The following is a 26,671-nucleotide window of genomic DNA, read 5'->3' on the forward strand; positions in this document are numbered from 1 at the left end:
TGAGTTTCACACTTATGAAAGCGCTTTTAAGGTAAAAGCGCTCTTATAGGTCTCATGGGTTTCACACTTATGAAAGCGCTTTTAAGGTAAAAGCGCTCTTATAGGTCTCAGTCTCACACACTTATGAAAGCGCTTTTAAGGTAAAAGCGCTCTTATAGGTCTCATGGTAAAAGCGCTCTCATAGGTCATTTATAAAAATTATAATAAATCTAATATTACAAAATCCCTGACTTTCAGAAATCCCTCTTTCACTCTCTCTCGTTCGAAGCTCTCGCTGCCCTGGAAAAAATTCCACAGAGTACCTGGAAATCTCAACGATAAACACTGCAAATTTGAAAGAGACTGCATTCGAAAGAGAAGGATTCAATACCTGGAAATCTCATTGCGTTTTAAGGTTAGGTTTTCGTGTCTTTCTGTTTTGCCCTAACTTTATGCAAATTTCATTCTCCATCTTTTCAGAAATGTCACACATTGCTTTAACTGCATCACCCACCGTAGTCGCTTTTCACCGTATGCTCTATTTCTCTTCTATCAATCATCAAATTATCGCTGTTTTCGTTTTCCTATTTTAACAATTACTGTAAATTTCAACACTATCGGATTCACTTTTTCTTCTTCTTTCTATAAGGTGGAGCGAAACAATGGAGCACGATGTTTCCGAGTAGCTGGAGAAGCAGGGGAATCAATCCATCCTCATTTCCAAATTCCACCAGAAAACGGTTACCGTTGCGGTTTTTTGCTTCTGGAAAAAATGGCGTCAATGGAGGTGTTGTGGATGAGATATCTGAAACAGTAAAGGCGCACACGGATTTCGTTTGGCCTGATAACAAGGTTTCGTATGGTTATTTTTGTTAATTTTGGATACTGAAGTTGTATAGAGTTTGCTAGTTTGTTTGTAATTGTATGTTTATTCTCTGATTCACGTTTTGCAGAAGCCTAGAGTGTGTATTTTAGGTGGTGGATTCGGTGGTTTATATACTGCTTTAAGGTTGGAATCACTCCAGTGGCCCGAAGACAAAAAGCCACATGTGAGTATTCGAACATTCAAATTCAATTCAGTTCTTTCAAGTGTGTGGAAATTGATGCAAAATCTGTGATAGGAATAACTTAGGAGCATCTTTCTTGATGAGATTATGTCTCGGTACAGAACATTCATCAATGGAGCAAAAGAGAAAAAAAAGAATCATATAACAACGTGGAAATGCCTTACTCCTATATTAGTTTCCTTAACAAGTTCCCTAATGACACTCTTTAGAATATTCCTTATATTTATATTTAGTGGAGCATTATGTTAGATTGTAAGAGATGAGAGGAACTGAGTTTAAATTTAATCCCAATTATATGTTATGATTGCATGGTGAGGAATGGATTAGGAGTATGTTTGGATTGACTTATTTAAATTTATCTCCTGACATAAGCACTTGTGAGTATGTTTGAAAGAACTTATGGAAACAGCTTATGACATGGCTATAAAATGTTTTCAACTTATATCTATAAGCTCTCCATGATAGGTTATGAAAACAACTTATAGCTTATAAGAGTATAGTATAACTTTATTTTATCTTTTATTATGGAAATAGTTTATACTAAAACCACTATATGATAAACACTTATGCTATAAGCGCTATATTGAACTGTTTATCCAAGCTGAGCTTAACTCTCATGAATCATGGTAAGCTGCAATATATTTTGTTCTTATTTTGCAAGTTGATTGTACCACTCATTATAAATCTTGCTTATATCCTTGCACTGTGGCTTAGTTGTTGATTTTTCTGCACTTTTTCTGAAAAGCAATGTGTGACATTTCTGAAAAGATGGAGAATGAAATTTGCATAAAGTTAGGGTTGGATTTATCGAAGTCAAGAACTTAGAGCAATGTCTCATATTTTGGCAATCCTATTACATGTTGGTTTGAATGAACAGTTAAACTTCAAAATGTACATTCATATTTTGGCATAACTTTGTCTGCTACATTCATATTTTGGTTCTTACTTGTGAATTGAATTTCTTGAATGATCGATTACTTGGTTCTTGAATTGTTCATGTGCATCATATAAGTTTCTTGAATTGTTTTATACGTTATGACTTATCCTTGATGTTGTTTTATATGTACAGCGCTCATTCCCTGTGTTTCCGTGAGTTTGACCTTCTCGACGTTGCTGTTCGGTAAATCCGAGGTAAATTTCTTCCTCAAATTACTGGTACACTGTGATGAATTTGTCTGAAATTGCGTGAATATGTTGTGTTTTCTTGCTCCGTATTCATTCCGTGTATACTTTGGGTTTTGACAGAAACGCGTTATACCGTTTTGTACCCTAATTACTTTGCGTTAAAACCATGGATAAGACATGGATGTATTCCAATCGATTGTTGAAAGAGTACGAGAATGGGGTATCGAAATTTGTTAAGTTTGCTATTGCGCACGCCAAAGACCCCAATCGAATGACATGTCCTTGCTTGAGTTGCTGTTATGGGAGTCAGGTTGACGCGGTTCAGTTGGCATCGCATTTACTACGGTATGGAATTGATAGAAGTTATACATGTTGGAATTTGCATGGTGAGAAAAGTAACGAGAATGTTGAATCGGGGTATAATACGACCTATGCTTCAAACGACGATTGCACAGATACATATGATTATGATCGAGTCGAAGAGATTGCAGAAGCGCTTGAAGAAGATCTTAAGGACTGTCCCAAAATGTTCGAGAGGTTGGTAAGCGATGCAGAGAAACCGTTGTATAATGGTTGTACAAAATTCACAAGATTGTCTGCGTTATAATTATAGCCTATGTCATTCAAGAAAATTTAATTATAGCCTATGTCATTTTATATTATTCAATATATATATATGGATTATTGATTATGGATTTTTATATTTTTCATTTCATTTTTATATTTTTTCTTTATTACAGGTTAAATGGCTAGTGATCAAGAAAACTCACAAGATGCAAATGCTCCTGATGATACTTCAGAAAAAGAAATTACACGAGGCATCACTATTATGAAGAGTATCATTCATGATAGAGATAAAGCAGTAACATATAATGTAAATTGGAATGCTGATAACCAACTAATTGGGTCTAATGCTGCAAAGTTGGCAAGCTACATTGGTACACTTGTTCGTATGCACATTCCAATCACTGCTACAAGATGGAGTAATAAAGAGTTGGGTAGCGCTAAAGATAAGATTTGGACTGAGATACTGGTACAATATATGATTGTTTATATTTTCTTTATATTGACGATAATGTGTTTAAATTACTTATACTAACACACTCTATTCCAATATTTTTTCGTAGAGGTCTTTTAACATTGAAGATACAACTATCCGAAAAAAGTATATACTTCAATTGGCCGGAAAAAGACACAGAGGGTGGAGAACGTTTTTAACAAACAAGTATCTTAAGGACAAAGAAAAAAAATTTGTTGAATATGATCCGGAATATCCAGTGAAGTATGCGATCTTCATTACAGAAGAAGAATGGGTTGCTTTTGTAGCCCAAAGAAGAGACGAAAATTTCAAGAAAGTGAGTGCCACAAATCGCGAGAGAGCGTCAAATCCCACGTATGCATACAAAAAAGGGCGTTTGGGATATGCACGCTTAGAGGAAAAAATTATAAGTATACAAAAATGCTACGATCTTATTAATTGTCTCAATGTGTTATAATTGATTATCTTATTATTTGTGTCAATGCGTAGTTAGACGAGACGAAAAGTGACGCAACATCACTTCCGCCACATGTTTTGTGGAAAGAAGCTCGTGTGGGAAAGGATGGAACTGTTAGGGATGACGTTCAACATATTTATGATGAATGTGTAAGTAGAACATTGTGTCTTTAATTAAATCAAAAGTTTAATAATATATAATTAATTTTTTTATCTCCACTAATAATTTCCGATATGTAAATGAATTTCAGGAGACCCTATCTCAATCGATAAGCACAGCTGAGGACCAGGAGAACAGGAGCGTACTTAGTAGAGCACTAAATGTTCCTGAGTATCCCGGTCGGGTGAGGGGTAAAGGGCATGGTTGTACTCCAACTTCCTTGTATAAGAATCCAAGGAGAAGAAATCCTAGCAATCAAGAAGTGATGGAGACGTTGCAGGCATTACAAGCGCAAGTTCTTCAATTGCAAAAGGATAATGAGAGATATAGGTGTATGGAAAAGTGCAGTTCACAGTTGAAAGAAACTAGTGAGAAAGCCAGTATCAATTGTCAAAATAAATTTCCCGAGGTAATTATATATGTTATTTTGAAATTAAAATAGCACATTTATGTTAATTGAAATATATACACATTAAAAGTAACATATTTATTATTGGTTTAGGGCATTTCATCTTGTCAGCTATACTTATCGTCACCGACTTATCGCCTAGTTGGCAAGGGAAAAGTGCACAACACTTCGGAAGATTTACTTCACCATAGACCGCTCCCGGATGGACACCTTAAAGTATCGGTTGATGTTGTATTAGATAAGGATGTGTTGCTACCGATACCTGACATTGTTTCAGAGACAACATTCCTGCGAGATGCAATAGGATCATTTGTTGCATGGCCCTTGGATCTCATTTTCATTGATGATGAGGTATGTTGAATTCAAAAACCACTATGAATCTTTTAGTATTCAAATGTCAATTCTGAACCGTTAAGTTAATTTTTTTTACATGGTAATTTTAGACGCCTACAAAACCCGCATCTAAGGATAAAGGGATTTCGCGGCACAACGAGTCTGTTGCATCACAAAAAGAGGTATATTGAAAGTGTTAATTATATGATCCGAATCAAAAAATGCATGATTTTATAATTTACCTATGTTATATGATTTATAGGTATTTGCTCAAGGGTCACAACAACTGAGCCAGAAAATTGGTAGTCGACAGAAAAACAAAAGGGATCTTCCAGTGACTTCTTTGCCAAAAAAAGGTGCTTTTGTGCCTCGATACCAGATATCTCTTGAAACACTTGTTGACTCATCAGATATGGCAACAGCTGGTGCTATTCGCTTACTGGATATGGAGGAAGATATCTTTGGTTATTCATGCACTGAAACAATCGGAAAAGAAGATCTGGAACATATTTTTCGGCATCAAGAATTAGGCGTCGGTGTTATACACACATACATCCGGTAATCCGATCTATATATTATTTAATTACTTGAACAATTTATTTACACATTTCAATAAAAATAGTCTAATGTTTATTATGTTTTTATTGAAGGTTCTTGTATGACAATTTCATGCGCGGGAATGATCAATTGTCAAACAGATTCCGTTTCGTGTCTTCCTCCCTGGTCAACAAAGCATTAATTTGTAGGGAACCGGATTCATGTAGAGAGTACTTAGTCAAGAGATTCATGGCCAGCAGTACAAACAACTTATATCTTTGGCCGTATAATTCAGGGTTAGATTTTAATTCTAAGTTTATTCTAATCTTTAATTGTTTCTTTTACGTAAAAAATTTCCATATAAACTTTTGTTTTAATTTATAGGTGTCACTGGTTGTTGCTTGCTATTGATCCTTTAAAAGAAGTGGTATATTTTCTGAATTCGATAGATGGTGAATGGACAAATTATCCGGATATGAAGCAATTAGTTGATACGTAAGTGAGACTGTTCTAAATATTCGTGTATATTTATGTGAGATTGTTCTAAATATATGTTTTTATTTTGTTAGATCAATAAAAGTGTTCCGATCTCAAAGACAAGCTCGAGTACCACGTACTAAATCCAGCAACATTACGTGGATAAAAGTGCAGGTACTTTAATTTTCACAATTTTGCTTATAATAGTGATGCTACTTGATAAGAAAAGATAACTATACATTCTTATTTATTTTTCTATGTAGTGTCCTCTACAGCGCAACGGTATCGATTGCGGATACTTTGTAATGAGGTTTATGAGGGAAATCATTAATATGAATCAAATAGAGATTCCAATCACGGTATGGATTTATAACTTAGGATTTGTTTTAATATTTATCGAATATTTCATATTATTTATTACTTTTAACTAAATCATGCATATTATGTTTTGTTATGTAGTACTTTGATGAATACAAGTGTGCTCATTACACGAGACTGCAGTTGGAACAAATCAAGGAGGAATTGTGTCAATATTTTATTGAGAAAAGATTAATTATATAATGGTTTCAAAATAACATGAATACTTTGATGAAGAATGGTTTCTGGTTGGCAAGTGTATAGTTCTTTATATTTTTAACAGATTAGTTATGACTCCAAATAGGCCGTATAACATATTAGTTTTGACTTGTGTATAGTTCTTTATAATTTTAGTGATATCTTTAATTTCATGGATAGATTAATGTGTTCATTCTTGTGTTGGTTTGCTTTAAAAAATTACAAATGCTTGAATTATGACTCCAAATGTGTTCAGTGCCTATCTATCCTTGTGTTGGTTTGCTTGAATTATGACTCCAAATGTGTTCATTCTTGTGTTGGTTTGCTTGTGTTGGTTTAAAAAATTACAAATGCTTGAATTATGACTCCAAATGCTTGAATTAGAGAGGCTTGATTTACAGGTTTATGGGATTATTCCCAAAAAATATTACAGGTTGAAATGGTAGGCTTAAACTGAAGGCAGCGTTTTGTTATTTTACTAGAGGAAAAGACAGCGCTTTTTAGTAAAAAGCGCTGCTAAAGGTTGTCAATAGAGAGCGCTTTTTACTAAAAAGCGCTGCTAAAGGTTGTCAATAGAGAGCGCTTTTTAGTAAAAAGCGCTGCTATAGGTTGTCAATAGAGAGCGCTTTTTACTAAAAAGCGCTGCTATAGGTTGTCAATAGAGAGCGCTTTTTAGTAAAAAGCGCTGCTATAGGTGGTATATAGACAACCTTTAAGAGCGTTTTTTACTCAAAAGCGCTGCTAAAGGTTGTCAATAGAGAGCGCTTTTTAGTAAAAAGCGCTCTTAAAGGTTGTCTATATACCACCTTTAGCAGCGCTTTTTACTAAAAAGCGCTCTCTATTGACAACCTTTAGCAGCGCTTTTTAGTAAACAAAAAGCGCTGCTAAAACCTATAGCAGCGCCACCTACGGCAGCGCTTTTAAGCGCTTTTAAAGGCCAAAAAAAGCGCTCTCATAGGTCTTTTTTGGCGTAGTGCGTACAACTAACGTATTATGCACCTCATATCAAATTGGAAGCAATCTTCTATTAGGGTTGGCCAATTGTATCCATGATTATGGGTTAACAACTTCATGGAAATCTCCTTATGGGATATGCAAACTATTTCACAAACATCTCCCATGATTTTGAGAAATTTTGTCTTTCCCACACACTTAAGGAGAATACCATTGACCTATATCCTTTACAAATTTGCATTCATTATCATGTAATTAAGTGCCTTTTGACTCCACTTTAAATTGAATGGAGTGATTGGATTCTCCAAATAGTTAGACTACTGTATCAACCATTTGTACACATTCTTCGTACAGAACCATTTGTACACATTCTTCCATTGAGTATTCTTCATGTATAAGTTTACGAGGTGTGTCAGTATATTTGGAATCTTTTAGTTGTTTCATAATTTATTTAGAGGTTAGGATGTTGAGAATGTAACAAATGTGAGTAGTGTGGATAATAGTTTCATATTTATTGAAAATATGAAGATTTAAGCATTTATAAGTGAGAGAACCTACCTACCTATTTGTCGCGGCGCGAAAAATACCCAAGCGTAAGGAACGCTCGAAATATAAACAAAACAGAGTCGCCACCAATCTTTATTTATTCCCAAAGAGGGAAAGGGGAAATATCGATAAAACCCACGAAAAACAAAAAGAAATGGTCGTCACAACCAAATCGGGTTCGGGAGTCGGTTATGCAAGGGGAAGGTATTAGCACCCCTCACATCCATCGTACTCGATGGGACCCATTTAGTTAGTTTCGTGTTAGAGTGTTAGCGTGATATCGTTTGTGAACTTCTAGTTATCGAGCGAGAAAAAAGAGAGAAAGAAAGGAAAAACTTAAGGTTTTTTAATATTAATGTGCCTGACAAGATTTCGCAATCCTGCTCCTACGTATCTCCAGGTGCTATGAAGAACTCAAGGCATACGTAGTTCTACCCAAAGAGAACTACTGGGTGGATTGCTTTTAAAGAGAGTGATGCTTGGATCACATTTGAGCGATTAAACCTTTACTTGCTGCTCGCTCTTGGAGGCTGAAGTCTTTGTTTGTTTCGCATCAAAATGGATGTTGCATATTCTTTTCTGAGAATGTTTTCGGAGTCGCACAAGGGCGGAAAATAAGTTTGAGTTGATTTTAAACGGAGACAAGCATCTAAGCAGGGAGCTCTACTGCAGTACTCAGATGCTCGAAAAGGAAGAGGCCTAAGCCCAATCACTCTCTTTTCATCCAAAATTTTATTATGAAAATGTATGGCAAATTAGGCCAAAGTTCGTTAACGGAAGACGATTAGTCAGACAGAGAGCTCTACAGCAGTGTCCAAATAATCGGGAAAGAGAAGGTCGATACCCAATCAATCTTTTTCTTCTATAAGAGAAATGACCTAATTCTGGTAATTATTGTATTTTTATATGGAAGACGAATGTTTGCATTGAGCTCTACAGCAGTATCCTAACATTCGGAACAGAGAAAGTCTAAACTTAATCAGTTTCTTCCATTTTTATTGTGAAAAGTTTTTGAAAATAGGGGGACGACTTGACGTTGGATCAAGCGTCTGAAGATGACTTTATGAAAATAGTTTGGATGTGGCGGGGGTACATTTGACTTTGCAATTAATTTGGATTTGATTTGGGAAAAAAGACTCGACGTTGGATCGAGTGTTTGTTTTTGTTCTTTTCTAAAGGGGTTGATTTTAATCTTTGTTAACAATCAACTAGTACCGTAAAGTAAATGAAAGCGGTAAATTTATTACACATGTTTAGGAGTGGGGGTACAGTTTGTCGAATGGGAATACAATATAATAATTAAATGATATAAGTTTTGAAAGACAGTTCGAGAAGAAAAAAAAGAATCTCGTTGTAAGAAGGCCCAAGAGAAAGCCAAGGGACTCGAAGTAAAAACCAGAAATTAAACTTAAAAAGAAATTTAGCACAATATTAAGCAATTGTAAAGCGAGGTAAGAATCACCCTATCCGAGGTCGGTCAACAAAACTCTATGCGTGTAAGCAATTTCTAAAGTTAAATTGAATTTTTAACTTTGAAATTGCAACGCAGTAAAAGACAACAACAACCAAAATGTTTTACATTGTTTGTGGATTGCATTGAAACCAACTTATTCAATCCAATTTATGCGTTAAACATAAAGATCAAAACAAAAAAAAGCATACAAAATTAATTATAATATCTCACAACAAATAAGAGGTACAAATAACTGATGGGACAAATACATACACAAAGAGGCAAATATATATTCTAAATTTAAATTTAACAATATATTATAATAATAATAATAATAATAATAATAATAATAAATAAAAACAATTATATAAAACAAAAATAAGCAAAAAATAATAATAATAATAATAATAATAAAAATAGAATACCGCACAAACTCCAACACTAGCTCAGCAGAAAGTTTATTATTATCGACTTCTAAATATATCAAACTACTAAGATTTTCAATATTCTTAGGAATAATACATACAAGATGGTTATTTCCAATTCTAACACTTGAAAGAGCACGACAATTCTCAATATTTTATTTCTGCTTCTATTTTATTAGCAAAGCCTTTTTATTTACTAAATTTCAATAAATTTGCCAACATATTTTATTAAACTCTAACTTCAGTAACTCAAATTATACCCAAAGTTTCTTAAATACTCGTAACAAATTAATGACATGCTAAGGGATTAACCGTAAATAGACCACAATAGAATACAAATTAATTTAACGCACACCTATATGTAGTGATCTATTTAAAAAATAAATAAAAAATTAATTACTTTAAATTTATTTATCAAGGAAATAAAATTCTATTGATAACCATGCATTAGTAGCTATAGGATATTATGCTTTATTACTTTCCATTTTATTTACTTAAAGAAAATCTACTATTTATGAATATATCTTTTCCAACATTAGAAAAAAAATTAATAGAATGGATAGTTTATAGAATAATGAACTCAAATCAAACCTAAACCGTTTAAGGCTTATATTCATCAACAAATAAAACACACAGACATGATAAAGCAGCATCCATATTCAAATAAAGTAATGAAACAAAAACAAAACAAAAAAATGAAAAGAGAGAAAGAAACCGATGTAGGTTGTTGTTGTTGAAGTGGTCGGACCGGCGGAAATGATGTTTTGAATTGGGTGAGGTTACAAGATTTGAAGGTGATTATATTGAACTTCCACCAATCGAAAATCTCTTTTTCAACTTTTTATTATTTTATCTTTTTTGATTTAAGAAATTTTTAAGAAAGAGCTATATGTGAGATGTCTGTCGAGGGTGGTTTTATAGGGCTCCAGAGGAAGTCATGAGTAGTTTTATTTTATGGGGCTCAAGAAGAAAGTCATAAGTAGTTTGCCTAAATGATAAACCCAAGTAGCAGAAAAATTAATTACACTAGCAGTAGAAAAAAGTGGTGATGTGAATGGAATATCATGTGTACTATCAGCACATTATTCTCATTTTCTATTTCTTTATTTTATTTTATTTTTAAAACATGTTAGTTAAAAAAAAGAATAATTTTAAAAAATCTATTATTTTCAATAAATTCAAATTAAATACTCATTAAATCCTAGTTAATTCAAATAATTATTTTGACTAAAAAAATAAAAATTAAAGGACAAATATTAACAAAAATCAAATACAAAAATGCCTAAAAAATAAATGGAATGCACCAAAATACTCAGCGCAAAATAAAGTTCTCAGAAACATATAGGTTTCGATAAAAATTTGAAATAAAAATCGACTGGTTAAAAGGCTCAGGCTGTTTGAAATGCGACTGAAAAGGTAGTCGAAAAAAATTAAAACAAGCACACCAGATTAAACTACGTGGAACGTAGATTAAGAAAACTAACATCTGCAAGCTTAATCTTAAAAAAAAAAAAAATCGCCTGCTAATTTGATGTACAATCGAGAAACAATTTGACCGGTTTGTCTGTAGATCCGAAAAATTATTTCGAGTGATATTTTAAGTGTTATACATAACTAAATGCATGTTGTGACAAGTATAGAAATGCAAATGTCTTGTAAATGCATTGAATTACTGATTGAATAGACGTGAACAAACACTCAGATGTAAATAAATCTCCCTTGGACCTTTTACCTCTAATTCTCAATCACAATTAAATTCTACCCGGATTCAGAGGACGATAATACTCTTGATTGTCATCTTCTGAACCTCTGAAAACACGATGCAATTGAAATAAACGATGCACTGAGATTGAGAGATTAAATCTTTTGATTTCTTAACCAACAGATGACTGAATGAATGTCAACAAGACCAGATAAAATGTCAGAACTTCTGACTTTTCATTTAAACCCTTATGAATGCTTTTAGCTGATGAAATGCACGACAAAATGGATTGATTTATGCTATGTTGATGCGAGTGAAAACTCAGGGTAAAATTTAGGGTATGACAGCTGCCCCTATTTAAACATCTTTAACTAAAGGATATGAAGAACTCTTCTTCAAATCATCATGGTGAAAGATGGTTTAAATACTAAACAGACCCAAATTTTGCCCTCTTATGTAGAAGAATGATATGCTTATGGTTATGACTGAATGCACTCGGATTTAAGAAATACTCTTGATTTCTTAATCAACAGACAATAATGCAAATGAATGCAACGAGATTTAAGAAATACTCTTGATTTCCTAATCGTCGAGCTATATGCATGTAAATGAAGGTTAAGAAGTACTCTTGACTCCTTAAAAAATGAATGCGAATGAATTGAGAAATACTCTTGATTTCTCAACCGTATGAATGACAAATGATATGGATGTTAAGAAGTAATCTTGACTCCTTGGAGATGAACAAATTAAGAAATACTCTCGATCTCTTAATCATCACACAGATGAATGAAAATGCAGATGAATTAAGAAATACTCTTTATTTCTTAGTCATGAATGTAAATGAAATGTATATAAGTTAAGAAATACTCTTGATTTCTTAATCATCGGATGATAAATGATATGAGAAATGCTCTTGATTTCTCAGATGCTATACAGGTTAAGAAGTACTCTTGACTTCTTAAAATATGAAATGGTATGAGTTAAGAAATACTCTTGATTTCTTAATCATGAATGTAAATGAATTGAGAAATGCTCTTGATTTCTCAAAAGATATGAAAGTAAATTAAGAAATACTCTTGATTTCTTAATCATGAATGTAAATGAATTGAGAAATGCTCTTGATTTCTCAGATGACATGCAGATGAGTTAAGAAATACTCTCGATTTCTTAATCATGAATGTAAATGAAATATGTACAAGTTAAGAAATACTCTTGATTTCTTAATCACGAAAATGCATATGAATTAAGAAATACTCTTGATTCCTTAATCATGAATGTAAATGAGAAATGTTCTTGATTTCTCAGATGACATGCAAATGTCTGGGGATGAGAGAATCATGTTCAGTTGCTCTTGACTGACATTAGGTACTCCTGGGAGAACAAATGATCATATTCAGCTGCTTTTGGCTAAAGATGTCATATTCAACAATTCTTGGCTGAAACTGATGCATTCAACGACTCTTGGTTGAAGTAAACCGGTGGAAAATAAAATAGTATTCAGCTGCTCTTGGCTGAAACTAATGCATTCAACTGCTCTTGGTTGATGCAAATTGCTGGAAAATAAAATAGCATTCAACTGCTCTTGGCTGAAACTAATGCATTCAACTGCTCTTGGTTGATGCAAATTGCTGGGAAATAAACAAAATGCTTCCTTTGGGGAATAACCGCATATTCAGCTGCTCTTGGCTGGCATAAGACTCTTTTGGGGAATGAGAAGATCCCAGAGACTTGCTGGGGAGTTCATGAAATTTTGCTGGAGAAAATACAATGTTGGAGAAACTCTGTGTGGAGATATCTACTGGGGAAACCAAGCAGAAATTCTGTTTATACCAAAGTTCCACCGGAAGGAAATAAATCACCTTGCTGGGGAAGAAACTTGTCTTAAGAATCATTACCAACAATGACTGTATTCTGAAAATACTATAGTACTAGAGAAGATAACCGCTCTACTCTTGAGAACACCTCTTGCATCTCGGTCTGCTGAGGATTACACTGAACTTTCTTGAGAGGTTGCTGAACTCGGCTGAGGTTTATGCATGATCTGTTTTTGTACATGATATGCAAAATGAATGTGAATGCATGAATATATTAGTTTATGCATTTTGTGGGTATCAAGCTCGGATTCCCCAACGCCTTGTCTTGAATAGCACTGACACCATGAAATAAATTTTTTGTTGTAAAAAAAACTCTGATTTCAGCTTTTTCCGCCAAGCGGGCTTCAATGAGGACTTCTTGCTTCTGGAAGAGAATCCATTTCAAACTTGCTTTAGATTACAATGATCCAGGAAATGTCCCATGTCTTGTGAACCAGATGCATTATTGTAAACCAACAAAAATTCCTTTTATACTTTCAAAATCAAAACAAATTAAAGTTTTCAAAAGCTTTGTCGTTTCCAATATTTTAATGTTTTTATCTTATCAAAAATAAAAAGCGACATTAAGCAGAAAAACAGAAATAATTGGTAAAGCAATGTTCAACTGAACAATTTTATTTGATGAGAAGAATAACTCATACATGGGGTTCATGAAGATGTAAACCCCTCTAAGAGGAGATTACAGAGAAAGAAAGCAAGTAAATGGCAACAAAAATTTAACTGATTTTCCAATGAAATACAACTTTGCTATTTTCCCCTATGTCCTCTAGTCTTCATTACTTTGCTTCTGGAGATGGTAATTGGACTGTTTTCTTCCATCTGAGCTTTGTGGCAGTGTTGACTTGTGTCGCTGCAGTATTATGCTTTTGGATATTCCCTAACTTTTGCGCGAACTGCTCCTTAAGAGTTTCAGTTCACCGGGAGATTTTACCCTTTTTTGCTTAAGTCGCCCTTTCGGGTTTTCGACTTACCGGGCTTAATTTTTTGTTTATCCCTAATTTTTGCCTGAGCCGCCCTTTCGGGTTTTCAACTCACCGGGATGCTCATTTTTTGCCTAAGTCGCCCTTTTGAGTTTTCAACTTAGCGAGCTTTTATTATCCGTCTCTTTTACTTAGGCATAATACTTTCTGACTGCATCAGAATTGACGGGGTGTGTCAACTCTTCTCCGTCCATGTTCGTGAGAACTAAAGCTCCACCAGAGAAAGCTTTCTTCACCACAAATGGTCCTTCATAGTGTGGAATCCACTTGCCACGTGAATCCTTATGGAGGGAGATTATCTTTTTCAAAACTAGTTCACCTACATTAAACTCTCGAGGTCGGACCTTCTTGTCAAACGCCCGCTTGAGTCTCCTCTGATATAACTGACCATGACACAACGCTGTCATCCTCTTTTCTTCGATTAGATTGAGTTGGTCAAATCTGGTTTGAATCCATTCTGCTTCTTCTAATTCTGTCTCCATCAAGACTCTCAATGAGGGGATCTCAACTTCTATCGGTAGCACAGCCTCCATGCCATAGACTAGTGAGAAAGGGGTTGCCCCTGTTGAAGTGCGAACAGCTGTTCGATATCCGTGCAAAGCAAAGGGTAACATCTCGTGCCAATCTTTATAAGTTTTCACCATCTTCTGAATGATCTTCTTGATATTCTTGTTAGCTGCCTCTACAGCTCCGTTCATCTTTGGCCTATAAGGTGACGAGTTATGATGTTCAATCTTGAAATTCTCGCACAACTCCTTCATCATCTTATTATTCAGATTTGATCCATTATCAGTGATAATCTTGCTAGGAGTTCCGTAGCGACAAATTATCTCTTTCTTGATAAATCGAGTGACGACTTGCTTTGTCACATTGACATAAGAAGCTGCTTCTACCCACTTAGTGAAGTAGTCAATGGCAACCAGAATGAACCGATGTCCATTTGCAGCTTTAGGCTCAATCATACCAATCACGTCTATGCCCCACATTGAGAATGGCCATGGAGCTGATAAAACATTCAGAGGAGTAGGTGGCACGTGCACCTTGTCAGCATAAATTTGGCACTTGTGGCATTTCCTGGCATAGTGGTAACAATCTGTTTCCATTGTCAACCAATAGTAACCAGCTCTAAGGATTTTCTTCGCCATTGCATGTCCGTTTGCATGAATGCCGAAAGAACCTTCGTGGATTTCTTTGATGAGTAGGTCGGCTTCGTGTCTATCCACGCATCTGAGCAGAACTAAATCAAAGTTTCTTTTGTATAGAACACCACCACTTAGGAAGAAATTGGCTGATAACTTTCTTAAGGTCTTTTTGTCTGTGATGGATACATCATTTGGATACTCGTGCTTCTCAAGATATCGTTTGATGTCATAAAACCAAGGCTTGTCATCTGTTTCTACTTCAACTGCCAAGCAATGTGCTGGCTCGTCTAGACGTTGAATTGTAATAGTAGGTGATTCGTTAGCCCACTTGACCTTGAACATAGATGACAGAGTAGCCAAGGCATCGGCTAGCTGATTCTCCTCCCTAGGAATATGATGGAAATTAATCTCACCAAAGTAGGGGATTAGTTTCATGACATGCTCTCGGTATGGGATCAAATTGGGATGGCGGGTCTCCCAATCTCCTTTGATTTGATAGATGACAAGTGCTGAGTCCCCATACACTTCAAGAATCTTGATTCGTAGGTCAATAGCTGCTTCAATTCCCAAGATACATGCTTCATACTCCGCCATGTTATTGGTGCATTTGAAACATAACCTTGCTGTGAAGGGAAGATGAAAATCCTTTGGAGAAGTTATAACAGCCCCAATTCCGTTACCCAATGCATTTGAGGCACCATCGAACACGAGCGTCCACCGCGATCCTGGTTCGGGTCCTTCTTCTGGGCCTGGAATCTCATAGTCTCTTATGTACATGACGTCTTCATCTGGGAAGTCCAGTCTCATCGATTGATAGTCCTCCACTGGCTGGTGCGCAAGGTACTCTGATAACACACTACCCTTAATGGCCTTCTGAGTTACATACTGAATGTCATATTCTGATAACAACATTTGCCAACGAGCGATTCTGCCAGTTAATCCAGGTTTCTCGAAGATGTACTTGATGGGATCCATTTTGGATATTAACATTGTTGTATGACAAATCATATATTGTCTCAGACGACGAGCAGCCCATGCTAATGCACAACAAGTCTTTTCTAGCATGGAGTACCTGATTTCACATTCTGTAAACTTCTTGCTCAGGTAGTAGATAGCATGCTCTTTTCTACCCGTCTCATCGTGTTGCCCCAGTACACATCCCATGGATTCATCGAGTACTGTCAAATACATAATGAGAGGCCTTCCTGGAACTGGTGGCACTAAGATTGGTGGTTCTTGCAGATACTGTTTGATTTTATCGAATGCACTCTGGCAATCATCGTTCCACCTAACGGCTTGATCTTTTCTTAACAACTTGAATATTGGCTCGCAAGTGGCTGTCAGATGCGAGATGAATCTAGAAATATAGTTCAATCTGCCCAAGAAACCACGAACTTGCTTCTCTGTCCGAGGTGCTGGCATCTCTTGAATAGCTTTGACTTTGTCAGGATCAACTTCTATGCCTCTCTGGCTCACAATGAATCCTAGAAGCTTTCCAGATCTGACTCCAAAAGTGCATTTAGCAGGGTTTAAGCGCAGTCTGTATTTCCTCAATCTTACAAACAATTTCTTCAGATGAATAACATGCTCCTCTTCTGTCTGAGACTTGGCAATCATGTCATCCACATAGACTTCAATCTCCTTATGTATCATATCATGGAAAAGAGTCACCATGGCCCTTTGATAGGTTGCCCCAGCATTTTTCAGGCCGAAAGGCATTACCTTATAACAGAAAGTGCCCCATGGTGTAATGAAAGTTGTTTTCTCCATATCTTCGGGAGACATTTTAATCTGATTATATCCTGAGAATCCGTCCATGAAGGAGAATACAGAGAACTGAGCTGTGTTATCTACCAATACATCAATGTGAGGTAACGGAAAATCATCTTTGGGACTAGCTCTATTCAGGTCCCTGTAGTCTACACACATTCGAACTTTTCCATCTTTCTTCGGAACTGGCACAATATTAGCAATCCACTGCGGATAAGTTGCAACAGCTAGAAAACCTACATCAAACTGCTTCTTGACCTCTTCTCTGATCTTGACAGCCATGTCTGGTCGAGTTCTTCTCAACTTCTGCTTGATGGGCGGGCATTCCGGCTTCAACGGCAGCTTGTGCACAACTATGTCGGTGTCGAGTCTTGGCATATCCTGATATGACCAAGCAAACACATCCACATATTCATGTAGTAGCTTGACTAGTTCCTCCTTCACATTTTTTTCAAAGCAGTTCCGACCTTGACTTCCTTTCTATCCTCCTCAGTCCCCAGATTGATCACATCCACTGGTTCCTGATGAGGCTGAATCATCTTTTCCTCTTGTTTCAAAAGTTTGGTCAACTCTTCTGGGAGTTCGCAGTCTTCCTTACCATCCTCTTCAGCTTGGTTAATCGGGAGGTCGAAGTCATAGGGAATTATAGCATTGTCGTGTTCAATGGATCCAGTTATTAATGATCTGCATGGAAATGATTTTTCTTTTTAGAGGAAGATTTTGAAAAATGAAAGTGATGTGAAATAAAAATTGCCATTTTTTTTGTTGTTTATTTGTTTGTAAAAAAATAAATAAATTAAAAAGATGAAAGACAGGGATCTCAAAAAATGTGCTTTGTATTGATGATAAGGCTTAACTATTAACACAAAATGGGCCCTACAAAGCTATCCATATGCCTTGGGCATGGCATTGGATGTTTTTTAGAAAACAGTAAATTACTTTGAAAAAGAAACTATATCTGGAACATCTGTTGCCTTCCAGTTAGTGAGAGCGGCATCCGGAGGTCCACGAAACACCATCTTGGACAAATCCGGATCTTCATCTTCAAGAGCATTCACTTGATCATCACTTCGGAAACCAGCTTTGGAGAATATTTCCTGGATGCTAGGAACCTTCCCCTGATGTATCTTCTGATCTTTGAAAAGTTCAATAGACGACTGATATCCTAATCCACACTTGTCTTTCTTCTCTGGTAGTTCAATCACTGTGCCCCAACTTCTAGGGCAACCAGCTTCAATTGCAGCTTTCACACTCTTCCACGAGGTCATGACCCTCTTGGGTTCTTCAACAAGTTTCGGCTTAGTCTGGACCACATTGACCACTTCAAGGGCTTGGAGAGGAGTTTCAACAATGTCTTCACCTACTTCAATGTATCTGAAAGAAGTCAAATGGCTGACGAAAATATCTTCCTCTCCGGATACTGATATCAGCTTACCAGAAGTAACAAACTTCAGCTTCTGGTGAAGTGTCGAGGTGACAGCTCCAGCAGCATGAATCCAAGGTCTACCTAATAGACAACTATAGGCAGGCCTAATATCCATTACCTGAAAGGTAATACGGAAAGTTTGAGGGCCAATCAGGATTGGGAGGTCAATCTCCCCAATAACTGTTCGCTTAGACCCATCAAAAGCTTTAACTATCAAAGCACTGGGTCTCATCTGCACCCCTTCAATATTCAATTGTGCCAGGGTAGTCTTAGGTAACACGTTCAAGGATGACCCTGTATCCACTAGTACTCGAGCCAAAGTAACATCTGTACACTGAATGGAGATATGAAGCGCCATATTATGTTCTCGCCCATTAGGGGGTAAATCATCATCAGTGAACATCAAACAACTACTAGCATTGAGATTAGCAACCACATTATCAAATTGAATAACACTGATATCTTCTGCCACATAAGCTTCGTTCAAGAACTTCAATAGAGCAGTCCTATGAGCCTCAGAACTCATAAGTAGAGAAAGAATGGATATTTTTGAAGGAGTTTGGTTGAGCTGATCTACGACCTTGTAATCACTCTTCTTGATGATCTTCAAGAATTCTCTATCCTCTTCAGTAATCACTGCTTTCTTAGATGAGCCTTCTCCTACTTCTGGAGGACTCACCTCTTTCCCTTTTGTTGGTTCAACTGTTGGTACACTTTCTTTGTTTGGGATCACTTCAGGAGCGAAAACCCTTCCACTTCGAGTCACACCACTAGCTCCAGCGATGTTAGTCACATCTGGCTCTTTTAAGATTACTGGTTTGTTACCCACATAAACTACAGGCTCATAGTTCCAAGGCACGACTTTGGTACTGTCAAATGAGAATGGAGCGGGAACATGGATAACCATGGGCTCAATCTTCTTCACTGGCTCTAGGTCAACATTTCTCTGATAAGGGACCATAAAAGGCTTGGGAAGCCTCTCTTGATCAAATATAGGCACAATCACATCAACATCCTCATCAATCTTTGCTCTGGTGAACTGAATAACCCTCTGATCCATCAAACGTTGAAGACAAATTTTGAATTCAACACACTGATCAGGGTTGGATGAACATACCACACAATTATCATGTACTCCATTCATCAATTCTGCTTCCATCAATCTAGCACGGACCACTGTTAAAAGAGTCTTCAACTTAAACACATCCTTTATCAATACATCTTCAGTTGAACTTTCTATAGCATTGACACCTGAACTATCATGTTTAGGCAAAGGATTGTTCCCCACATTTGGAACATCAGCAAAAGACAATATTTTCTGATCTATCAACTCTTGAACCCGGAGTTTGAACACCTTGCAATTCTCTGTTGTATGACCCTCTGAATTAGCATGAAAGGCACATCTAGCATTCTCATCATACCAAGGCTTATGCGGCTTCGGCATTGGAGGTAATGCCCTTGGCACGACAGTCCCATTCTGAATCAGATACGGTAGCAATTGAGTGTAAGTCATTGGGATAGGAGTGGTATTCACATTATTGTACTGTTGATATGGCCTCTGTTGATTTGGTCGTTGCTGCTGAACTGGACGTGGTTGATTATTCTGTTGATGTTGAGGTGGAGGAGCCTGGAATTGAGGTTGTGGAGCTTGATAGTGAGGTACCGGAGCTGGAATAGGAACAGGAGAAATTGGACGGTAAGGCATGGTTGGATATTGAGCAGCCGCTACGTAAGGGTACTGATAATAAGGCAGGGGAGCAGGAGCCCTGGGTGGTACCCTCCTCTGAGAAGAAATGGCACTAGTCTCACCCTCCTTCCTCTTGAATCCGTTGAAAGGCTTCTTCAAGATTGGTTGACTGCTGGAACCTCCCTGGATTTTACCACTCTTCAGTCCTTCTTCTACTCTTTCTCCCACGATCACCATGTCAGAAAATCCTGTGGACACACTACTGATCAATCTTTCATAATATTGGCCCTGCAAGGTTCCCATAAAAATGTCAATCAATTCACGATCAACCAGCGGCGGGTGCACCCTTGCAGCCAATTCTCTCCAGCGTTGTGCGTATTCTTTAAAAGATTCATTGTCTTTCTGGGCCATACTCTGAAGCTGAGTACGGTTTGGTGCCATGTCAGTATTATATTTGTATTGCTTTGCGAATGCTTCAGCCAACTCATCCCAAGTGTGGATGTTGCTACATTCCAACTGCATGTACCAGTCCAAAGATGCCCCAGTTAGACTGTCCTGAAAGCAATGGATCATGAGCTTATCATCTCTGGCATAGGCAGCCATTTTTCTGCAATACATTTTCAAATGTATGTTAGGACATGTGAGTCCTTTGTATTTTTCAAATTCAGGCGCTTTGAATTTTGGAGGAATCACCACGTCTGGGACCAGACACATCTCCAAGGCACTCAACCGGGTTGAGTTATGTCCTTCCAAGATTCTTAGCTTTTCGGCCAGAGCACGACACATCAAGATAGCCTCAGAATCTTGGGCAGCAGTAGGGATGACCACTGGAGTAGCTCCATTGTAATTCTGCATTTCAAACTCGTCCTGGAGCTCTTCATCAGTACGGGGCATGACTACTTGATTGACTATCGGAGGTCCTTGCACAGCGACTCCGTCAGCCACTCCAGAAGTATGTGCAGGTGGAGGAACATGAGTTCTTTCAGACGGTGGAACAAAACCTGGAGGAAGACCGTAGACAACGGGATTTGGAATAGGAACTGAAGGTCCTGACTGAAGAGCAGCCCCTTGAACTAGAGCATCGTTCCTTGCAGCAGCGGCAACACGAGCCTCTTCTTCCCTTCTAGCCAGAGCTTGTATAGCCTCAAAGATCTGCTCAATCTTGCTTTTGACAGAGTCCATCTCCTCTCTGAAGGCAGCTTGTTCTTCTCGAACTACATCCATGATTCTTCTCGTGTTGGAGCGGGTAGCGTATGCACGTTGAGGAATCAGCTTGAACTACTGGAGACGAGGAAAAAATGAAATGAATTTTTATTTTGAGAAATGAAATGCATGATGCATGCTTTGATGCACGTGGCTATAAAAAATGTTTTTTTTTTATGCTTATGTTTAATTTTATTTTCAGGGAACCGTGTTAGATTCCTTGTAACTTAGCAAGCATTCAAAGAGATCACGGGGAATAAAACAAGAATGGAACCAAACTTTTTTGTACAAAAGAAACTCAAAATCCTTCATTCATTCAATTCAAAACAGAGTACAAGGGTTGAGTACAAAATATTCTTTCAAACATAAAGGAAAGTACAACATAAAAAGAAAAGGTCAAACTGCAGGCTTCTGTTTGTTGAGATCTTCCAACTCTCCTTTGAACCTTTTTATCATGTCTTCACAAAGATAAATAAATTCAGTCACTGAACGAGGGATGTTGTCATTATCTATGTCTTCCAAAGCACATCTCAGCATCAAAGGCACATTCGTAGCCATGCCATTACAGAAGTCTATCAAACTGGCAAACTTGTCTCGGTACTCATTTCTTTGTTCATGTAAAAACTGGATGGTTTCCTCGCAGGCTGCCAAGCTAGCATTCACATTTTCCCTTGCGTTCATCCAATCTTCGCCTTCTTGTAGCAAAGAGTCATGTCGGCCTCTCCAGTATCGTTCCCACTCATTAGCATTTTCAGCCTCCTGGCACTTTCCATTCCACATTTCAGGTGTAACTTGAGTAGCAGCCATAACACTCTCTTTACTGCGGCGTTCTCGTTCTTCCCTTTCTTTTGATTCAAAGAGTGAAACATTGAGGTTGGCTATCTCAGCCTCAAGCGTCTCTTTTATCTCCTTTTTTTGTTTTGTGGCGAGCTTCCACCATTTCTCTTTCTCACGACAATCCCTCTCAGCCTGTTTCAGTTGGCTTTTGACGGTATTCAAGCAGCTCTCAGCCTGATCTAACCCCTGTTTGACTCTTTTTCTCTTATATTCCTCCTTATCAGTCCTTTCCACATTTGCTTGAAGTTGTGTTTTCTTCCGCCCAAGCTCCCACTTATGATTATCCCTTTCTTCAGTAATCCGGAGAAGGTTCAACCGTAGCTCTTCATTCTCTTTTTCCAAACTTTGGATGACAACTTTGAGCTCTTTAGCTTCCTCCATAGTGACGTGAGTAGGTTCTGGAGGATTTGTATGCATTGGAGGCTCATAAGGGTATGGTAGTTTGTCTTGAGAAGCTCTGGCTTGGACCCAACTTGTATATGGCCCTCTAGCTATACAATTCTTCTTTCCACGCTCCCTTTTTCCTTCTCTACGAACTTTAGTCCAGGCACGACCTATCCTCTTCACCAGATCAAAGTCCTTCACTCCTTCTCCTAGCAAGAAACCTTCTAACAACTTGTCTTCTGGTTTGTCATTCATAGGAAACCCAAGTTGCCGCATAGCAAGCTCAGGATTGTAATTGATGCAACCTCGAGTTCCTATGAGTGGCACATTATGGAAGTTGCCACATTTGACGATTATGTCCACATCATCATAAACACGAGAGTACCAGGTGATGTCATTGGCAGTGAGAGACATGATTTTTTGAGACCACTTGAGGTTATCCTTGTTCTGAATAAAAGGCCCTTCGCTTGGTAAGTGAGATAAGAACCATTTATACAGTAAAGGAGCGCAACACTGGATCATCCCCCCCTTCTTCTCATTTCTCCAATGGATAGAGTGATAAACATCTGCAAGCAAGGTGGGAATGGGATTCTTGAGCAAGAAAATGCGTATAGCGGTCATGTCCACGAAGTCATCAATGTTCGGGAACAAGACAATCCCATAGAGTATCAAGGCTAACACAGCATTGAAAGCGACCCAATCTTCTTTACTTTTGAAATCTGAAGCTTTTCCCACTAAGAACTTCAAAGTGAATCCTGAAGTGCCTCCTTTTGGTCCAAGATTAGCCTTCACTTCCGCTTTATCTAGATGTATAGATGAACCTATTTGTTGATGTGTAGGAAATTCCCCTAGACCGGTGTAAGGGACTTCATCTTTGATACCAATGTTTGCTATATGTGAGAACTCTTCCAATGTTGGCGCCAACTGGAAGTCCTGGAATGTGAAACACCGCAAGGGAGGATCATAGAATTGTGCCAAAGTGAAAATGGCCCAAGCATCCACCTCGGTGTTCATGATAGTCAACAGGTCACCATACTCAACACAAAAGTTGTTCCTTCTGATTTTTTTCACATCTGAGATCAACCCCTTAATCAATCCTAGCTTTGGATTCCTGAACTTGAATGAATAAGTACTTTTTTGATTGCTACCCATGTCTTCTGAATGCCTGAAATCAAACGAGTCTTTAGGTCCCTTGAAAATATGCACATGTCATATGTGTTATGATTATGAAATGCTTTATGTTTATGTATGTACAGTTGGGTAGGTGATCATTGGAACATTCTGATTAATTACTTCATGGAGGAAAGATTCTGGGAATAGGAAAACCAAACAAGTAGGCTCTAGGGTTTAAAAGGTTCCTAGAGTCATGGACCCAATTCAAGAATATTATCGTCAGAACGACTAATCGTAAGACAATAATATCTTAAAAAGGATCTATTCTAGGTTAGGTCTTTGTATTAACCTAACGAGTCCTAAGTCTCATAGGTCAATAATACACAACCATCGACTCCACGGTTCTAGACATGGTTCCCAGAGTCATGGATCACACCTGACAATATTATCGTCAGAACGACTACTCGTAAGACAACAATATCCTCAAAAATGATCTATTCTGAGTGAGGTCTTCGTATTAACCCAACGAGTCCTAAGTCTCATAGGTTAACACTACACAACCATCGGTCCTAAAAAGCCATAGGTTCAGGGTTCTACAAAAGGTCCTCAGAATCATAGATCGAGGTTGAAAGTATCACCGCCAAAACGACTAATCGTAAGACAATAATACTTTCAAGGGATCTCATCTGAGTGGGGTTCTCGCATCAACCTAACGAGTCCGATGTCTCGCAGGTCAATACTACACAACCACCATCCTAACTTACGTTTTTCTCATAGCTCGGGTATAAAGCTTTTCCTCACACAAATGCCAATAGTCCAGAAAGTTCCAATGATACCATATATCAATAATACAGTAATTGGAAATACAGATAATAAAGGCATATATAGATAAAATAAATAAGAAGTAAACAAATAGATAAAAGCAAAAACTCAAACACAAAACAAACTAAATTAGGGTTGACTCGCTTAGGAGAACTGAACTCCCCAGCAGAGTCGCCAGCTGTCGCAGCGCGAAAAATACCCAAGCGTAAGGAACGCTCGAAATATAAACAAAACAGAGTCGCCACCAATCTTTATTTATTCCCAAAGAGGGAAAGGGGAAATATCGATAAAACCCACGAAAAACAAAAAGAAATGGTCGTCACAACCAAATCGGGTTCGGGAGTCGGTTATGCAAGGGGAAGGTATTAGCACCCCTCACATCCATCGTACTCGATGGGACCCATTTAGTTAGTTTCGTGTTAGAGTGTTAGCGTGATATCGTTTGTGAACTTCTAGTTATCGAGCGAGAAAAAAGAGAGAAAGAAAGGAAAAACTTAAGGTTTTTTAATATTAATGTGCCTGACAAGATTTCGCAATCCTGCTCCTACGTATCTCCAGGTGCTATGAAGAACTCAAGGCATACGTAGTTCTACCCAAAGAGAACTACTGGGTGGATTGCTTTTAAAGAGAGTGATGCTTGGATCACATTTGAGCGATTAAACCTTTACTTGCTGCTCGCTCTTGGAGGCTGAAGTCTTTGTTTGTTTCGCATCAAAATGGATGTTGCATATTCTTTTCTGAGAATGTTTTCGGAGTCGCACAAGGGCGGAAAATAAGTTTGAGTTGATTTTAAACGGAGACAAGCATCTAAGCAGGGAGCTCTACTGCAGTACTCAGATGCTCGAAAAGGAAGAGGCCTAAGCCCAATCACTCTCTTTTCATCCAAAATTTTATTATGAAAATGTATGGCAAATTAGGCCAAAGTTCGTTAACGGAAGACGATTAGTCAGACAGAGAGCTCTACAGCAGTGTCCAAATAATCGGGAAAGAGAAGGTCGATACCCAATCAATCTTTTTCTTCTATAAGAGAAATGACCTAATTCTGGTAATTATTGTATTTTTATATGGAAGACGAATGTTTGCATTGAGCTCTACAGCAGTATCCTAACATTCGGAACAGAGAAAGTCTAAACTTAATCAGTTTCTTCCATTTTTATTGTGAAAAGTTTTTGAAAATAGGGGGACGACTTGACGTTGGATCAAGCGTCTGAAGATGACTTTATGAAAATAGTTTGGATGTGGCGGGGGTACATTTGACTTTGCAATTAATTTGGATTTGATTTGGGAAAAAAGACTCGACGTTGGATCGAGTGTTTGTTTTTGTTCTTTTCTAAAGGGGTTGATTTTAATCTTTGTTAACAATCAACTAGTACCGTAAAGTAAATGAAAGCGGTAAATTTATTACACATGTTTAGGAGTGGGGGTACAGTTTGTCGAATGGGAATACAATATAATAATTAAATGATATAAGTTTTGAAAGACAGTTCGAGAAGAAAAAAAAGAATCTCGTTGTAAGAAGGCCCAAGAGAAAGCCAAGGGACTCGAAGTAAAAACCAGAAATTAAACTTAAAAAGAAATTTAGCACAATATTAAGCAATTGTAAAGCGAGGTAAGAATCACCCTATCCGAGGTCGGTCAACAAAACTCTATGCGTGTAAGCAATTTCTAAAGTTAAATTGAATTTTTAACTTTGAAATTGCAACGCAGTAAAAGACAACAACAACCAAAATGTTTTACATTGTTTGTGGATTGCATTGAAACCAACTTATTCAATCCAATTTATGCGTTAAACATAAAGATCAAAACAAAAAAAAGCATACAAAATTAATTATAATATCTCACAACAAATAAGAGGTACAAATAACTGATGGGACAAATACATACACAAAGAGGCAAATATATATTCTAAATTTAAATTTAACAATATATTATAATAATAATAATAATAATAATAATAATAATAAATAAAAACAATTATATAAAACAAAAATAAGCAAAAAATAATAATAATAATAATAATAATAAAAATAGAATACCGCACAAACTCCAACACTAGCTCAGCAGAAAGTTTATTATTATCGACTTCTAAATATATCAAACTACTAAGATTTTCAATATTCTTAGGAATAATACATACAAGATGGTTATTTCCAATTCTAACACTTGAAAGAGCACGACAATTCTCAATATTTTATTTCTGCTTCTATTTTATTAGC

At 37.1% G+C, this 26,671-nt stretch overlaps 2 protein-coding genes and 1 long non-coding RNA gene across 3 annotated transcripts; all 3 read left to right on the forward strand.

Annotated features, from left to right (window-relative positions):
* Positions 1-222: 222 nt before the first annotated feature.
* LOC127115706 (alternative NAD(P)H-ubiquinone oxidoreductase C1, chloroplastic/mitochondrial-like) lies at positions 223-1,959 on the forward strand. The gene is made up of 4 exons (XM_051047178.1): positions 223-510; positions 629-831; positions 933-1,028; positions 1,101-1,959. The coding sequence occupies exons 1-4, from the start codon at positions 432-434 to the stop codon at positions 1,104-1,106; spliced, it is 384 nt and encodes a 127-aa protein (XP_050903135.1). The 5' UTR covers positions 223-431; the 3' UTR covers positions 1,107-1,959.
* A 2,650-nt stretch (positions 1,960-4,609) lies between these two features.
* On the forward strand, positions 4,610-5,604 carry LOC127104454 (uncharacterized). The gene is made up of 5 exons (XM_051041635.1): positions 4,610-4,621; positions 4,679-4,750; positions 4,831-5,126; positions 5,219-5,401; positions 5,490-5,604. The coding sequence occupies exons 1-5, from the start codon at positions 4,610-4,612 to the stop codon at positions 5,602-5,604; spliced, it is 678 nt and encodes a 225-aa protein (XP_050897592.1).
* A 90-nt stretch (positions 5,605-5,694) lies between these two features.
* Positions 5,695-6,278, forward strand: LOC127115707 (uncharacterized). The gene is made up of 3 exons (XR_007800848.1): positions 5,695-5,756; positions 5,846-5,941; positions 6,042-6,278. It is a non-coding gene; the product is annotated as an uncharacterized LOC127115707 (long non-coding RNA).
* The last annotated feature ends 20,393 nt before the right edge of the window (positions 6,279-26,671 follow it).

The sequence above is a fragment of the Lathyrus oleraceus genome, chromosome 1 (genome assembly GCF_024323335.1).
Source record: "Lathyrus oleraceus cultivar Zhongwan6 chromosome 1, CAAS_Psat_ZW6_1.0, whole genome shotgun sequence".
In the NCBI taxonomy this organism is placed as follows: Eukaryota; Viridiplantae; Streptophyta; class Magnoliopsida; order Fabales; family Fabaceae; genus Lathyrus; species Lathyrus oleraceus.

Coding starts and splice junctions, on each gene's coding strand:
- LOC127115706 (XM_051047178.1), top strand. CDS start 432: ATGCAAATTTCATTCTCCATCTTTTCAGAAATGTCACACATTGCTTTA. Junction 511..628: donor CACCGTAGTCGCTTTTCACC/GTATGCTCTATT, acceptor TCTTTCTATAAG/GTGGAGCGAAACAATGGAGC. Junction 832..932: donor TCGTTTGGCCTGATAACAAG/GTTTCGTATGGT, acceptor CACGTTTTGCAG/AAGCCTAGAGTGTGTATTTT.
- LOC127104454 (XM_051041635.1), top strand. Junction 5,127..5,218: donor GTTATACACACATACATCCG/GTAATCCGATCT, acceptor TTTTTATTGAAG/GTTCTTGTATGACAATTTCA. Junction 5,402..5,489: donor CTTTGGCCGTATAATTCAGG/GTTAGATTTTAA, acceptor TTTAATTTATAG/GTGTCACTGGTTGTTGCTTG.